This window comes from Heterocephalus glaber, unplaced genomic scaffold (assembly GCF_053883595.1).
Source record: "Heterocephalus glaber isolate CG9 unplaced genomic scaffold, H.glaber_assembly_v1.0 deba00001452, whole genome shotgun sequence".
Lineage (NCBI taxonomy): Eukaryota > Metazoa > Chordata > Mammalia > Rodentia > Bathyergidae > Heterocephalus > Heterocephalus glaber.
The window spans coordinates 20841472-20858222 of NW_028258302.1; the positions used below are offsets into that span (position 1 = coordinate 20841472).

At 50.8% G+C, this 16751-nt stretch overlaps 1 protein-coding gene and 1 long non-coding RNA gene across 13 annotated transcripts in view; one reads left to right on the forward strand and one right to left on the reverse strand.

Annotated features, from left to right (window-relative positions):
• Positions 1-12952, forward strand: part of LOC110350406 (uncharacterized) — a 47138-nt gene extending 34186 nt beyond the window's left edge. For all 3 annotated transcript variants that reach the window (XR_015452818.1, XR_015452819.1, XR_015452817.1), the window contains 2 exons: positions 7998-11901; positions 12583-12952. This is a non-coding gene — a long non-coding RNA (uncharacterized LOC110350406). The remainder of the gene's footprint in view (positions 1-7997; positions 11902-12582) is intronic.
• Vwa5b1 (von Willebrand factor A domain containing 5B1) overlaps positions 1403-16751 on the reverse strand; it is a 55361-nt gene continuing 40012 nt past the window's right edge. For 4 of the 10 annotated variants that reach the window (XM_087215665.1, XM_087215664.1, XM_087215663.1 and 1 more), the window contains 8 exons: positions 15867-16068; positions 15108-15413; positions 12948-13085; positions 11741-11875; positions 9701-9775; positions 9027-9096; positions 8456-8573; positions 1403-6933 (listed from right to left, as the gene is read on the reverse strand). In XM_087215665.1, the coding sequence (XP_087071791.1) occupies positions 6454-6933; positions 8456-8573; positions 9027-9096; positions 9701-9775; positions 11741-11875; positions 12948-13085; positions 15108-15413; positions 15867-16068 (1524 nt within the window). In that variant the 3' untranslated portion in view covers positions 1403-6453. Of the gene's footprint in view, positions 6934-8455; positions 8710-9026; positions 9097-9700; positions 9776-11740; positions 11876-12947; positions 13086-15107; positions 15414-15866; positions 16069-16751 lie in introns of those variants that run through there. The other 6 variants (XM_004850459.3, XM_087215668.1, XR_015452816.1 and 3 more) reach the window with 5 other exon arrangements.

Genomic DNA, 16751 nt, shown 5'->3' on the forward strand with positions numbered 1-16751 from the left:
CCAACAGAGAGAAGAGAACAAAAATGAACATTTCTTCCAAAGGCAGTGTGTCCCTTTCCTGTAATTGAGGGAGCTGTTCAGGGGCCTTGGGACCCCTTGAGCTTTGAGCTGCATAGAAAAAGCTTCTCTGTCTCAGTGATGAAATCATCTGTGAGGGCCATGCTGGTGGGCAGGTTTCTGTTGATTGTTTAATTTTGGCATGTTGGCGTCTCCAGTGGTTCCTGTTAGGGCTGTTAGCAGGTCACAGAAATGTCTTTGGCCTATTGGAAATTCCTTTTTTAGTCAACTGTTCTCCCTGAAATCTACAAAAGGATGATTGAGTTTGAGGAAACAATGTAAATTGCTACAGGATTTCCAAATGAGCCTTATGTTTGATTTTTGGGCCAAACTGTGTGGGTCCCAGGGCAACATGCTAGCTGGTGACCACTTTTGAATAATTATACTGAGTGATCATTAATTACTTCTAAGAAAAATCTGTAATGTGGAAAGCAGCTCAGGAGAGAGGTGGCAGCAGGTGCTGTCAGTGCCTTGTGTGGTCACTTGGCTTATTTTGGTCCAGTGTACATGGGCCCACCTCTGCCAGTACCCACATTTCTTTTTAAAAATTTTTAACTTAAAAATTAATTTCACAGTTCAACTTGCTGATTTCAGACTAAATAAAAAGCACAGAAAATATGAGTTTATCCTTTGTCATTTACATTGCCTCTATTTCAATAATGATGTTTCATGGTCATTTATTATTTCAGAGGTCTTGGAATAATATAGTGTGTGTCTGAAACTTCCAATCCATAAAGAGGTCAAATGCTTATCTCTGTTATTTGTGCAGAGGAGGTACAGGGGTTGAGGGGAATCATGTTAGACATTGTGTCATGTTCTCCTTTTGCTAGCACCAGGACCTCCATTTGTTTGCCCAGTGGCTTTCTCAGGCTACAGGAACCTGTTCAGCAGATGCACCTGAGGTAGACCAGAAGTACCACAGAATGGGTAGGTCTACTCTGGCTCCCAGTTTGTTTGAAGGATGCATGTCCATGCCCTAGAGGTAACCTGCTAAGTAATATTTCCTTTATTACTGTCCTTCACGTCTCTATTTCACTCCCAAAATTCTCTAAAGATATTTCCTGGGATCTCCCAAGTACATTGCACTGAATCCTTGTCTCAGGCTCTACTGGGATACTGTTGTGACCAACTTGTACCAGTTTGACCAGGACTGTCCCAATTTTAAAACTGAAAAAGTCTTACATTCTGGCAACCTCTCCCAGTTTCAGGCAACTGGGATAGTTGGCCACTTTAGGAGGAACCCAAATCAAGACAAATGTGACTCACTAAGCAAGGAAAACAGACTCCTGAATTGCTGAAAGCCAGGTATTAATGGGCTCTGAGAACAAAAGAGTAGACACATGTGTAACTTTGCCACGTTGACAGTTTTTATGAGCTCAAAGCTTATAGGAGAACAGCAGCCACCGTATACGAAGAAGCCAAAGAAGCTGTTCAGTTTGAGAACAGACACAGCCTGAGGGCAGGATTCACAAAGGATCGTGGGTATCAGGCAGCTGACATCCAGGCCCTCCACAACATTTACATAGTTGGCCACCAGGCAAGAAGGTGCTGTATATTCCAAGAATAAGAAGTGTCACAGGCACTGTAGGGACATTACTGTTAGCAGGTGAAGGGACAGGAGAGCATGTTATAGGCACTTGAGGCTCTGACAGGGACAAGCACCGGCCATGCCGCTTGAGCCAAAGCCATCTGGGGAAATAGTAAAACTATACCACGCGTGTCGCCACAGTCAGCACATCGAGCCGAAGTGCTTTGCTTGGAAGCAGCTGTGAGTTCAAAGAAGCTGGCCCCAAGCCAAGGAGAATTGCAGCATGGACAGGAGAAACCCTCCATTGTCAGGTGACTTGGGAAGGCAGTGCTGTTGACCAGCTGCTGTCAGTGGCCTGGGGCAGGCTGGACACAAGGGTCAGGTTACTCCATAGTAGGGGGCTGGAGGCCTGGCTGGGCACTGCTGCCAAGCTCCTGACCTGGGGACAGATCTCTGTGGATCAGATTATCCAGTTGCAAAATGCCACACACACCTCTGCCCTAGTTATTTTTACACTGGCATTGTGGAGTGTGCTATGTTATAGCTGAGGGATGCGCCCATTTTTGTTGTTGTTGTTGACTTATTTAGTCCCTGGGAGGGGAAAAAGAGGACCTTTCCTAAGTGCTTTGGCAATAAAAATATGCTCTGTTCTAGAGGTGGCAATTCCTTCCCTTTCCTTCCCTAGGGCACTGAGGATGCAGAATATATTTGTGTCTGGGGTCACCTGGAGATGTGACAGTGTCCAAGTAGTGAGAGGCAGCACTTGGAGTGGCAAGTGCTAGGTGACACACAGGGTTCTAGCAGGTAGGGGAGAACCCTTTCCTCACTCCCTGCCCTTGGGAGTCCCTGATAAGGAAGAAGGAGGGAAAGAGTAGCCAACAGAGGAAGAAAGTTGGCCCTTAAATAAGGGTGCAGCTCAGCTGGGCGTGATCAAGATTTAAGGAAACTTTCAGAAGCCTTTACTGACAGGTGAACCAGCTAGAAGGGAGGAGGGGATCCTTGGTTTCTCACAATAAGAAGAACAAACGAAAACCCACCAGGGCTGGTCTTGGAACCAGCTACTCTATTTATCACCCACAGCAAGTGCCAGTGCAGGTGGAGAGGACAGGGGATGCCATTCCTTTTGCCCACAGGGAGGGGACAGGGTAGGAAACACAGATGCAGGTTGGAGGCTGAGGCAGCTTTTTTTACAACCATGGGCTGAGCTTTCCTGAGGGCAGGGCCCAGCTTTCCTGGGGTCCAGAGGTGGTCTTTTCTGCTGAGAGAGGACTCAGAGACAAGGCTCTTCATCTTTGTGTGGCAGGAGGTCAACCCCATTTCAGGGACTCCCTGGGTCTACCTGGGAGCTCTCCTGACTGCATGGCACCGTGTACTATTGTGGCCAGCTGTACCCAAACCATCAGTGTGTGTCTGGAGCGCAGAGAGTGGCTTAGTGCAAATGGCAACCAGATAGTGCCAGTCTGCAGCCACACCCACCATGGCAGGACCAGGGGGCTGGGAGCATGGTTGGTCAGGACAAACCCACCTGGAACCCCAGGGAGTGGGAAGATTCTTCACAGAAGAGGCTCTTCACATGCTTCTTGCCAAACTCTACATGGGGAGAGAGAGCATCTGGTGTGTTCGCAGCAGTACCCCCATAACCGGGCATATGCTCCATAAAGGTTTTCGGATGTCAGTGCACAAAGAATCCCCAGGGAGATCTAGACCAGCATTAACCAACTGAGCAACCTGGAAGAGCTGCGTGGGGGTCACCTCACTGGATCCACATATACCATCCTAACCTGAAAGAAGTCTGTTCTCCTGGTGCTTCCCCGCATATTCGCCCACAGAACAGTTTCTGGTGGGTGGCTTATTCACATCTCACCTGAGCAACAGGGCTGGAAATGGGGATCAAGTATAATCCCATTGTTCTACAAAAGGTGAGACAGGGCCTCAGAGGAAGGATTCGATTTGCCAGAAGTCACACAGCATGCTGGGGGTGGGATTGCAACTGACCCTTAGGCCCCCAATTCTTGGCTCAGTTTTTCCTCATTGAAGGGAGCCATTAGCATTTCTTCAGACAGTGTGGGGTATCAGTATGCCTTTGTATGACCCAGAAGGCAAGGGCTAGTTTAACAAATTAAACCAGATGAATCCAAATTCTCCCAGGTTGCATTGGCTGTGTTTTACCACCAGAGGACCTTTGCAACCCCTCTGGCCTCTATGCAGGTGTTCGTTACCCAAGGCTCTTATCCTTTCCTTCCGGTGAGTCTCTCCAATCCTCTGCTTGGCAATCCTGGCAGCAAATTCCTGAGGCTGCGAATCATCTTTATACCACCGGAGTTATTTTAAAAATGTCTCATGTCTAGATGTCCCTCTGCAGCCCTTGGGTTACTTGAAATCAAAAAGATTTGTTCCCCTGCACTTGGGTGCTGGGCAGGGCAGCCAGGGGTGGTGCAGATCATATACCAGACACATCGCTGAGCCCTGGCTGCTGCTGCAGGGGTGCTGCCCAAGGAACTTGCAGGAGAAGGGGGTGGTGTGTTCACCACCTCACCAGGTTTCTGGCTCACTCTGTCCAGGCATCTTACATACCGGTCACACTGGGCAGGGGCTGGGCTGCCTCAGACCCTGGTTATTGTCCTCACCATGCCCTGAAGAGTGAGAATCAGGCTCATGGGGAAATGGGGCTGGGGGCTGGACAGCCTGGTACAACCTATTCATGTTAGAGGAGGAAAAGAAGCCCCAGGTGCATACATGACTTGTTCAAGGTCACATGGAGAAATGGAGCAAACCCATGTTCACTGAGAGGGAAAAACTTAGAGGCGATCATCTGGGAATATCAGAGCAGTGGGCAGACCCCCAGCTCCAGAACACTCAGAGAGGGGAAGCCACTCACTGCCCAAGCTAATCAAGCCCAGGTGCTCTGACTTGAAGCCTGGCAATTTTTCCATTAGTGGTGGACCAGGAAGTGACTGTCGCCCCCTCCATCCTTGCCCTGAAGCTAGGGTTACAGGCTGCATAGCTAAAGAAGAATGGTTTTTATGGGAGTACGGTTTTTATGGGGCAGGGGAGGAGCACAGGGAGATGACACTGCTTTCCTCACACCTCTTTGGGGCCTCGAGTAAGACAACCTAAAGCTCTTGTCTTCCTTGGTGGCGCTGATGTTGAGCCTACACCCCATCCTGGCTTTCTGTCCCACTGGAGTCACAATGGCATAGGGTCAGGGACTGCCTGGCTGGGTTCCTCCCAGAAGGAGCAGAGCCAGGCAGTGAAGCAGCCATTACCAAAGGCTGCAGGGGAAGCAAGTTCCCTGTTGGGAGATGCTGCATCTTGGTGGGAGGGAAGGATGGGGTAGGGCCAGGCCACCACATCCTGTCACAGTCACACCTGCTGCAGTCTGCTGGAGCCCCTCCCTTCCTCTGGCCCCTCCTGTAGCCTGGACATTCTTTGAATCTTTATGAGGCTGGAACTTGTGCCAGAGCCACACCTACCCCCCAAAAGGGAGGTCTGTGGGGCTTCATGCCAAGGGCCTGGGACCATTCCTGGGAAAGGAATTTGATGAGGAGAGGCTAAGGCCTTGGAAAGAGGACTTTGGGGTGTATCAGTTCAGCCTGGGGGCCCAGCCCCATCTCTGGGGAGTCTGTGGGGGCAATAGCAATTGGGCAGTTTGACCCTAGTCATAAGGGAATCAGAGGCTGTGCACACCTATCTATGAGTGTCATGTGGTGGGCCTGGGGTGGGGGAGCCCCCGGGGATCCTGCTTTGATGCTTCACCATCCTTTCTTTTCACCAAACCAATCATGCCATCTAGCTGAAGCTACCATCCCCAAATGCATGGAGGCCAGGCATGGTTTTTGTTGCAAAGGTATTCTCTCTCTCCCACAATGTAGTCTGGTTAGAGAAGGACCCCACTATCCCAGAATGCAGTGCCCATAGAAGCGCCTCTCTAGCCTCTTAATGCAAGTGCATGGAATCCACTTTATCCACCTCCTGAAAGTATGTAGGTTATTTCAGATATCATCTGCTTTCTTCCCTAACTTCTGTGAGCATGTATGTCTGTTTGGATTGTTTCTGCACAGACCAAAGCTTCAATCTAATACTTTGGCTTGCGAGGTCTCTATCTCCCTGGGCACTACCCACCAGCTCTCCTTAGACAGAAAGCCCCAGAAATCTGTAAACTGAAACTAAAAATTTCCTTGCCCAGGAAAAGGCCCTCGAGAAACTGTGGAAAGTGTTGGGAAGGATGGTTCTCCAGTTGGCTTGGAAGTGGGAAGTGGGGGTCCTAGACTGTCACCTTGAAGACAGGAGCCTAGCCCCAGTGTAACAGAGTGCCTGGATGAAGGCTTATAGGTCTGGTTACTTTAGTCACTGGGTTCTCTCATCTGCCCTTTTTTTTTGGTACTGGGGATCGAACTCGGGTCCTTGGGGTTGCGCAGCAGGCGGCGAAACCACTGAGCCAATTCCCTGGCCTTATCTGTCCTTTTGTTGGGGTTAGGAGGGGGACTGCTGTTTCTACTCTGTGCCCTCATGGTCTTCCACCAGAGAAAACTCAGGCTTAGTTGTATTTTTGTCTCACTATCCCCTAGTAGCATTAAAGCCCAGGATTGCCTGAGAGTCTGGGCAGAAAGGAACATTTGAACCATTAAAAGATCGAGTTTACTGCCTCATCTCACCCTAGTATTTTATAGATGAGGATACTGAGGCCCAGACAGGGACAGGGCCTAAAGTTGCACAGCTAGGTGGTAGCAAAGTTGGGATAGAACTCAGGCCTCCCAACTGCCAGTCCAGGGCTCTTTCTAGCAATCAGTATATTGGCTACAGCTTCAAAAAGGTTCCTCCACCAGGCCAAAATGGCCCATCCCTCTTCCTGACCAACCCCCTCCCCTCTACACATAATTTGGGTTATAGCAGAGCATATTGAACTCCAGGTTCTCATCCCAGTGCCGCAGGAGCACAAATAGCTGGCGAGCAGCAGCCTTCAGCGTGCTCTGTGTGTGGCCCTCGGGCACCTCCTGCTGCTCCAGCCATGAGTTGGCCTTGGCGGCCACTAGCTCCCACTCAGTGAAGTAGGAGGCTGAGCTGTGCTCCAGCCAAGCCAGCCCCACTATGGTGGCCCACAGCTTTCCCGTGTGCTCCACCAGTGCCCTGGGCTCTGAGCCTGGCCTGCCCTCAGCCAGAGGCTCCAGGAAGATGCTGTCGCAGGACAGCTGCTGAGGTGAGGGGCTGGTGGACAGTTGTCGGGGAGAGAGGGACACTCGGTGGCAAGAGAAGGGCGAGGTCCGCTTGAGCTTCTCCATGGGGATGTGGATGGCCTCACAGAAGGCTTGGTTGAGCAGGAAAGCACCGGAGGCCAGCTGCAGAGACACCTGTGCATGGGGGAGCCCCTTAGTGGGCCTCACATTTCAGCCCGTGGAGCCCCAGGTCATGCAGAAGTCCTGACCCACATAGTCCACTCTGTCATCTCCACCCTGCCTGCCTGCCTGGGGGAATTTCAGGATACACAGGCCAAGGAGCCTCCCTAGACTTTATCTTGCAGGCTCTGCTCATGGATCATGGTCCAAGCCCACTCAGTATCTTTGCTGAAAATCTGCTCCTCACCCTGGGCAGGGGTGTCCACGAGGACTGTCCAGGGCTTTCCTGAAGACTCTGGCCTGCTCACCTCTCTGCCTCTCTGCACACACCCATCTGTTTCTAAATCCCAACAGATCAACTTCCTAAGTGGCTCTGCAGTCCACTGCTTGCCTCCTCCTCATGCTATCCCTGTATCTCTTTCCTCTTCTTCCCTGCTCAACCTCTCTGTCCTGCACTTGAGGGATCTCAATGAGCCATAGGTCATGCACCTTCCAGAGGCTCAGCTCCATGGCTTCCATTATCTCTCAGAATCTAAGTCCAGAACCCAATTTCTAAATCCTTGCACAACCCAGCCCTGTTTGTCTTGGACTCATACTCCTCAAACTGAAATTCTAGCCACCAAGGTATCCCTCTCCTCTCTAATTCCTCATCCTTCAGGTCTTGGCTTAACCATTACCTCCTTCAGGAAGTCATGCTTGATGCTACCACTGGCCCCACATCAGGCCTGGGTCAAGCCTGCTTTCCCCCACCAAACTGGACCTCTCCTCTCACAGATCCCAAGCATGGAATCGCCTCGTTCCTTGTCTGGGTCCCACTGGACGCCTAGCACCAAGAGTTCAGAGATTACATTTCTCTGGTACAAAGCTATCTTCCTAAGGTCTAGCACTGAGCCTGACCCCATAAATACTTGCTGAGCAAATACATGCATAGTGGTCTGTTGTCATGGATATCAGGGGTTCAAAATGACTGTATACTTGGGTACAGTGAAGTGAAAACCATGCCCCTCCTTTGGGCACCCTGTGATCTCTAAGCCCTGGAAGGCCCCAGCTGCTGCAGGATCCCTCTGTTTTGTTCTCAGTTCACAGAAGCCCACTCCAGACCTTCCCTTCTCTCCTGCCATGGCATGCTGGGGCGTCTGCAGAGCTGCTTGCTAAACAAGGTGCATGTCCCCGGGGTGTTAATTTTACTCACTTGTGAGTCATTTCAAGGCTTATTTTTATGTGCTGAAAAACAGACACACATAGCTGGTGGAATTAAATGCAAAATTCCCAGGAATTTTTAAGAGGGTGACAGCTGATTGCACAGTAGTTTTGTGACACTGGCATTGGCTCCTAGCAACACCCCTAGACCCCTGGGCAGGGGGCTCATACCACCTTCCTCTGCCCTGCTGGCTGCTTGGGTGGGAAGCTCCAGGAGCCTCAGAAGTCAGGGAACCTGTGCTTAAGGCAAGGTCTTCCTTTCTTTTGGGGACAAGTGGGCAGGGTCCCCAGGAAGGCCCGGCTGCCCAGGAGGGTGGATGTGGTCTGGGGCACTCACCAGAGGGACATAGTCAAAGCTCTGGCTCCCCGAGGTGGACTCTGTGGCCTTGACCAGTGGCTTGCCCAGGAAGCCCTTGGCTGCTCGAGTCAGCAGCCTGGACTTGTTGAAATTCAGCCTGTGAGGGTAGAGTCAGGTGTCCCACGTCATCTCAGCTCCCTAGGAGCTCCCAGAAGCCTCTGAAAGTCAGGTTCAGAAGGATCCAACAGAGGGTCTCCTCCACCTCCTATCTTGGTGGCTGGAGAAATGGAGGCCTGAAGAGAGAGGATGGCATCTGCCTCCATGCGGCAGGACAAGCCATGGGTTTGTTCTGCCTTTTGATAGTGTGACCTTTTCCAGCCCAGTGATGGGAAGAGTCCTAGGCTAGGCTTCTAAGAGCATTTGTGTTTGAAGAGGCAGTGTTTGGGTGAGGCAGTGTGAGACCCCGAGGGCAGCGACACCTCTGTTGGGGGGCCTTTATAGCATTCATCTCAACATCAGGCTGGGCCTGCCTTTGGCTTCCCAGCTTCGGACAACCACAGGAAGATAGAAGGCAGCAGAGCACCACACCCTCCCTGGAAATCCCACTTACTTGGATCCAAAGAGAGTCTCTGAGGCCTTCATGGAGGAAAGGGTGTTGGTGGGCAGGCTGTGCAGGGGACCTGGAGGCCACAGAATGACAGAGTGAGGCCTGACAGGTGACCTGTCTAACTGCTCACTATCTAGCCAGGGAAACAGAGGCCCTTAGTGAGGCAGGGGCTTCCTATATCCTCATGGCTCTAGGGATCTGAACTAACCAGGTGCAGGGCTGTTTCTGATCCACTTGGTATAGGGAAGGGTGAAATATGTAAGAAACTGGACTCCATGTGTCCTTGGCAGGTGGCCACTGGCATCTTCTGGGAGGCCACTTATGAGGGCAGTGACAACCTTACACCTGTCCCCTTCATCCCCAAATGGGGACACTGAGTTGTCCCCCTGGCACTGCTGGAGGATGCTAGGTAGAGGGCAGTGGTTCAGTGACGCCTCAGCTGAACTTGGGAGACCTGACTGTCACTAACTTGCTGTGTGATGTTGGGCAAATCACTCCCCCTCTTCAAGCCTCAGTTTCCCCATCTTTAAGTTGAGGTGACCCTCTTTACCTCTCACATGGTTGTTTTGAGGCATCAGGGAAACTCAGAGCCTTGTTGGAGCCCAGACACTCTTGGATGTCAGGACCAATCTCACTCACCGACTTCGTTAAGAGATACGGAGCCAGCTGCCGCTCACCTTCTGCAACTGTGTGCTTCTCATGGCTGGGGGACAGGACTTGGCTGAAGGGTGAGGTCAGTCTCTCCTCCGTGACTACAACACAGAAAGCCAGTGAGGCCTGATCTTTCCTGGCCCTCCCTTTCTCCCCTCCCATGCCTGGGTTCAAATCTCAACTGCCCCACTGACTGCCTCTGGGCCCTGGCAAAGTTATTTTCTTTATAGTTTTGATTGCCAAGGGGCTAATGGTACTTATCTCACAGTTGTCCTTGTAAGGATTAAATGAGATAATACACAGTGCTTAGTGCTCAGCTAAGCGTCCAATAAAATCCGCAACTGCAGACCCAGAAGGGAAACAGGCACAGGTCAGGGGCTTCAGGGTGGGCTAGGGGCTGGGGGGAGGGTTGGCATCTCCTCCCCAGGTCTCCGCCTCACTGAAGAGGTGGCTTATGCCAACTCTCCCTGGGTACCAGAATATGACACTGCCTTGTTGGAGGGCCCTGAGCCCCAGTTTCCCCATCTGCAGAATGGGGATAATAATTGGATATCCTATGTTCAAAGTGCATAATCAAGGTGATTACTCTTATATTTGCCATTTCAAGGGTTAAATTGGTGGGACAACCCACTGTAAGGGAAGGTCCAAGTTATAGGAAAAGCTTTGTGTACAAATATGGTGAGCAAAGCCTGTCTCTCCATTAGCCATGAGACCATTAGCCAAGGGGGAGCTCTGCTTATTACCCTGAACACCCAGCACAAGAGTGAACTACAGACAGAATGATGGAATGAATGAGGAGGCGAGGACACAAACAGGAGGATGCTTAACTTCAAGCCTTGGCTCCATCACATATCAGCTGTGTGACCTTCCTGACTCACTTAACCTCTCTGAACCCCAGTTTTCCCACTTTTCATTGCGAGCCATAAAAAAAACCTCTCGAGATGTTTGTGAAGCACTCTGAAAGATTAGAACAGTGTCCAGCATATAGAAAACTCTGTGTTGGCCACATCTTCCTTAGGGAGGGAAAGGTTGTGGAGTAGAATAATAGTTTAGAAGTCAGACTCCCTTGGGTGTGAATTGAAGGACACTGCTAAGGAAGTGATTTTGATGAAAGCCACAGGTCACCAAGAGCTGAGCTGGGGAGAAGGAAGGGATGGGTAGGAAATTCCTGGGAAGCTCAATGTGGCTCAGGGGCAGAGTGGGTTCCCCTGGGGTCTGGAAGCCAAGGGGACCAAGGAGTTGGCAGAAGTCCTTTATTTCAGTGAGAAACTCTGGGTGTCCATTGCCTCCCAAAGTGTTTCTTTTCTACCTATCAGTGTCTGTGAGCCCTTCCTAGTCCCTTGGATAAAACATTCTTAAGGTGTGAGAGGCTGGGCTGGTGGTCAGGTGGGATCCCCAGTGTCCTCCCCATGCCCAGCAGAAGGCATGACGTCTTCATCATGCTGGCAAGGCACCAAGGAAGGGGTCAGGACCAGTGCAGCACGTAGGCTGCCTTTGGAGAGCCAGAAAGACATGGATACATGCAAGATGCATGGTAGCCATCCTGTAAATTAGTGCATGGTCACACAAAGGTCAAATCATGGCTCTTGGTTTAAGCTGCAGGTACAATGAAATCAGGTGAGGGCCAAGGGGAAGCTGTTGGGAACCCTGGGAGAAACTGATGGTGGGACCCAAACAGATGGGCCTGCCTTTCTGCTCCTTGCTTTTTTTCCACGTTTATTAGGTTTGCTGGCATTTGGAGCCTGGAAGGACCCAGAGCCTGGAGGGTGGGAACAGTCACTAGGGCAGCAGGCATTGGAAGAGAAGGTGTGCAGGGAGGCCAGGGAGGGAGGCCCACTGCCCCCTGCTCCCAGCAGCTCCCTCTGCCTAGAGAGATGGTGTTAATGGCGCTGGACCTGAGACACAAGGAGTCCCTAGATCACCTTAGGCCTCAGAAATCCTAGGAGGCCTGCCCTTGTCCTGGGGCTGCTGAAGGGAGTCACAGAGGGGCCCTCTGGGACTTTGGGAAGGAGGGGGCAGTAACTTCAGGGGCTCTGGCTTCTGAACACTCCCGAGGAGGCTCTTACTTAGGGTCTGAAATGTGTCATCTCCTGTGGCTGAGTCTTCTCCAGGCATGGTCTGGGGCCAACCAAAGCCAGCAGAGGTGGCCCTGCACTGTCGGGTCAGAGGCCGGGAGCTGACCATCCGATGTGTGACACCTTCTTGGAGGACAAAGTGAAGAGATCAGGTGGGTGCAGAGTCCTTGTCCCTTCCCCAGGGCTGGTGGGAAGCACTCTGGCTTTAGGCTTCCAATTTTCCCAAGATGACACCATGAGCTTTGGAGTCACAAAGAGCCAGGTTTCAGCCCTAGCCCCGTCTCTTACTAGCTGAAAGGGATGTGAACCACTCCAAGCTTTAGTTTCCCTGTCTGAAGAATAAGGATAAGAATCCCTATCTTGCCACTGCTGAGATGTTGTGCAGGAAGCAGCAGTGTTTTCTTTTTTGGGTACCAGGAATGGAACTCAGGACCTTGTGCTTGTGAGGCAGTTGCGGTGCCACTGAGCTAAATCCCTGGCCCCATTTTCTAGTTAGTTAAAAGGCTCGTTTTCTGGGGAACACCCTATCCTTTTCTCTCATTGCTGTCACAGAGACCCATGTCCTGGCTGCCCCTCCCACAGGGCAGGGCCCCAAAGTCCCAGTGCATTGCTGATAGGAGTGGATAGAAGAGAGATGAAGCCAAATCCCTCAGAGTGTGTTTAGGGAATCCCACCCTCAGAAAACACTAGTCTGCAAGCCATCCCTTAAAAAGTAGCATTGTATCACAGTGGAGCACACCACAGCTATAAAAGAATATAGATGCACTTCAAGGATAGACTTTTAATATCTGCATTTTGTAAACTATAGCACATAATGTTATGTTCCTATGCAGGTAACGTTATCTGTCTGGCTTTCTCAACACATGGATATTGATCGAGAGGAATCTGGAAGGATGGTCAACCAGTACTCATTTCAGATGACTGTTAGTCCTGTCATTTTCATTTATTTTATATCTTTCTACATTTTGGAATTTTCTACAAAGAGCACATATCATTGCCCTTGTTGGAAAAAATAAAGTTATCTTCATTTGGTGGGGAAAAGGAAGGACTGGAATCCCGTGTGTCTCTTACCCTTGGTGGTCAAACTGCCTTGGTGGGGGGTCTTTCTTGCTTCCATCCCTCCCTGTATCTTAGCCTCTTCTTCAGACCATGGAGTCCTTGGTGGTCCCCAAGGGTGCCCAGCAACCCTGTGCCTTACCTGAGCTGGGGTACTCCACCACCATGGGCAGATACTGGCTCTTGCTCACGTCCACGGGCACGAAGGCTGTGTATTTGCTGATGACATTGCAGGCCTTGCTGGTGTGCACAGCGTTCACCTGGTAGCGGCGACTGGACCCTGCAGGAGGAGGGTAAGGGGACACTGGGCTCCGAAGTCCGGTCTGACAGGGAAGTTCTGGAAGCTGAAAGCAGGGTGTGGCTAGTGTTCCCTGTCCTTGGGGATCTAAAATGCAGGGGTCACCAACTGCTAATTAAAGACATTAAGAAAAAAAATCATCATTTCACAAAATAAAGGATACTTTAGTGTAAAAAAGTCATTATTTTAGAATAAAAGATAATTCTCTGAAATAACTTCAGTTTTTTTTAAAAACTATATTGCCTGTATTTTTTATTTTAATTTTGAAAAGTCAACTGGGAATCTTGCCTGGGGACTTCATAGGACCCCTGACTGGTGGGTGCAGACCACTGATCTGCCAAGAAGATTGAAAATCAGACAGAGAGTGGGCGCACAGGGTCACACAGTACAGGACCTGGCACTGTGACCCTGAAGCCCTTCCAGCTGGTGCAAGCAGTCTCCTGGCTGCTCCCTGCAGAAAGCTGGGTGAGGAGCTGAGATGATGAAGACGGAAGGTGCTTTATAAGTTGCAAGGAAGCTTTCTTTCACAGAAAGAAAAAAATAACGTGCATTATCGAAAAGTACACATAAAATATACCCTACATATGATGTAAATAGAGCATACAGCTAGAAGCACTCGTATAATGCTGCTTCTCTGTTTATACACTACCTCTTCTCCATACTTGTGCTCTATCAAGCTCCCCCAGCCACTTTCTGAGGGAAGTCTACCCCATTGCCTGGACTAAATTAGCTCCCGCCATCCCCGCTAAACAATGGCTTGGGAGCCCTGTATTTTCGCTTAATAGCACTCAGGACAAATGCACTCAATTAATTATTTGTGTAATTATTTGATTGCTGTCGGCCTCTCTGCTAGTTTGTGCCAAGCACTTTGAGTAAGGAAGGAGGGGGTCATTTTTCATGTATTTATTTGCTATTTCTATTTCTTTGTCTGAGAAATGTCTGTTCATTTCAGATGCCCATTTTCGGATTGGGTCTTTAAATTTGGGAGGTCTGATCTTTTTAAGTTCTTTATAGATTCGAGATAGTAGACCTTTGTCTGAGGAAGAGCAGGTGAAGATTTTTTCCCACATTGTGGGTTGATGGGAACCAAGAGAGACTATGTAAAGGTGCAAATTTCCAATGATGAATGTCATTATATTGTATACCTAAAATGTACCAATGATTAGAATGAATAATCGATCATGTAAAATAGGAAGAAAAGGTGCAAAGGGGTAGGGGTAGTGGGAGGGGCAGGGGAAAGGAAAGAAGGGAAAGGAAAAATGCTGAGAAATGGAAAAAATGGAAATAAAGTCTTTGTAAATATGGAAGGGTGGAGGGGGTGAAGGGAGGGCTAAGAATGGGGAAAAAATAAGAACCAAGATGCATTATGTAAAGGTACAATTCCTAATGAGAAATGTAATTGTGTTGTATACCTACAATGTACCAATAAAAGAATTTAATAAAAAAAAAAAAAAGGAAGGAGGGGGTCGCTTGATTGACTGCGCTGTTGGGAGCCTCTGCAGGCCCTGCCCCCAGCCTGGTCCCAGCCGAGTTGTGGCACAGAGAGGGAGGGCGTGGACCGTCCAGACCAGGGATATTGCGGCTAAGGAGCTGTCCAAGAGGGGCGCCGCAGGTGGCTACTCCACTGGCCACAGCCACAGTTCAGTGTTCGGAGTCCTACAGGGGACACTGTAGGGGAGAAGCTCCAGGACGTGAGTGGAGGGGAAGGGGGCGGGAGAGAGGGATCACCTGGCGGGGTGGGTGGGGGTTGGAGATACCCAGGACTGGGGAAAGAGGCGCCTGGAGGCCAGGGACAGGGCGGATCGAGAGGACACTGATCTCGGAAGAGAGGGGTGGTGAGGGGAAACAGCCATGGGAGGGAAGGGGGCGATGGAGCCCTGGGAGTTGGCGCCCGGAAGGAGAAGGCTACCGGAGCCGGAGAGGAGCAGAGAGCGGGGCGGGGAAGGAGGCGGAGAGTGGGCGGGGCTTCGAGGAGGCGGTGGCGGCCTAGCCTAAGGGGCTCACCTTGCTCGATCTCGTCCTCGCGCTCCGCCAGCTGCTCGAAGTCGCGGATGACGGCGCGGGCCGCGAGGTGGTGGAAGGTCTCGTTCCACAGGTCGGCGTCCCGTGCGTTGTCCGGCTCCGGGCCGGGAGGCCCCAACTGGAAGTTCACCTCCCACTGCACGCATTGGCCGTCGCGTAGGCCTTTGACCAGAGCCTTGCCCAGCACCGGGCCTGGGGTGGTGGTGGGCCTGGCGGGACTGCCCGGTTCCTCGGACTCAGCCATGGGCTCCCAGTCCGAAGATGTCTCGGTCTCGAAGGCGGACGGTTCTGTGAGTGGAGGGCCAAGAGAGTCCAGCCCTGAGCCCTGAGTGGGGAGACAGACCCCCCTCCCCCCAGCTCATCATCCTTCCCCAGGGCCCAGTCGCCCCTAAACAACCCTACCCCATCCCCCTCCCCAGGGAGCAAACAACTCCTTTTCTGAGACAGCTATGTGACATAGGCTTGTCCCCAAGAGATGGACAGATCCATCTCCAGGAAACCAGTGGGGCCGTGCTAGGCACGGATGGGCTGGACAGAGAATGAAGCTGCAGCCTCATAGGCAGTCCAAGGGCCAGATTCAAAGGGGAAAATGGGGTTGGTTAGGTCCCCAGGGCAGGATTGGCCAAAGCAGACCCTCAAGGGACACCAGGCATTGGCCATCTGGGTCTGTCATCTGAAGTTGGGCCACAATGAAGGATTCCTCCCTGTTCCTAATCAGGTCTTGCACCTTTGGACACTTACCCAGATCTCCAGGGCTGTGGCTGTCCAGGGTAGATTTCAGGCTGGATCCAGGATCCAGCTCCCTCATGGAGCTCCAGGCCTGGGTCTCCTGGCCCAAGGACAGGAAGGGCTGGCAGCCTTGAGGCAGCAGAGAGGGCCTTCGGGCCCCTGGGCCATGCAGTTTGGAGGTCTGGCTCAGGTCCTGGCCACTGTTCAGCAAGGGCTAGGGGTGCAGGAAAGAGGAGGAGGAGGAGGAGGAGGAGGAGGAAGAGGAGGAGGCGGTGGTGGCAGAGCCTGTAGTGCCTTATGTCCCTAGCTGTAGCTCTTTTCTAGGCACCACAGTGTCTGCTGGGTCACTGTTCCTCTAGGACCCTGGAACTGATGACCTTGTCTCTTTGACCCATAAGTAACATCAGCAAGAACCATCCCAAGCCACGGATGAACTCTAAACCATGACAGAGACCACGGAAAATCACACACCACAGATAATTCTAAATCTATTTTTTTTGGCATAAAATTTAAAACTTTTTGTGTGTGGTTAAAATTATCCACCTTTTCCTTATGTCTTTCCATATGTTTGTTTAAAAGGTTTTTCCCACTCAAATATATTCTAGAATTTTTGTGATTTTATTTTTGTTTGTGTATGTAAGTCTTTGATTCACATGAAATTTATTTTACTGTAAGGAAATAGGAACCAGCTTTTCCTTGATTTTCCAAGTGGTACAAATCTCATTGTTATTGAATACAATTTATCCACTGAATTAGTATGGTTCACTAGTCCCTCACTTCTAGTCCATCGAAGCCTTTATGCACACTTGGCTTTACTTATGGACTTTCTGTGCTGTTTTGTTGATTTAATCTATCTATTCTTGTGCTGATATAAAAAGTGAGGGGTAAACTGGGAGG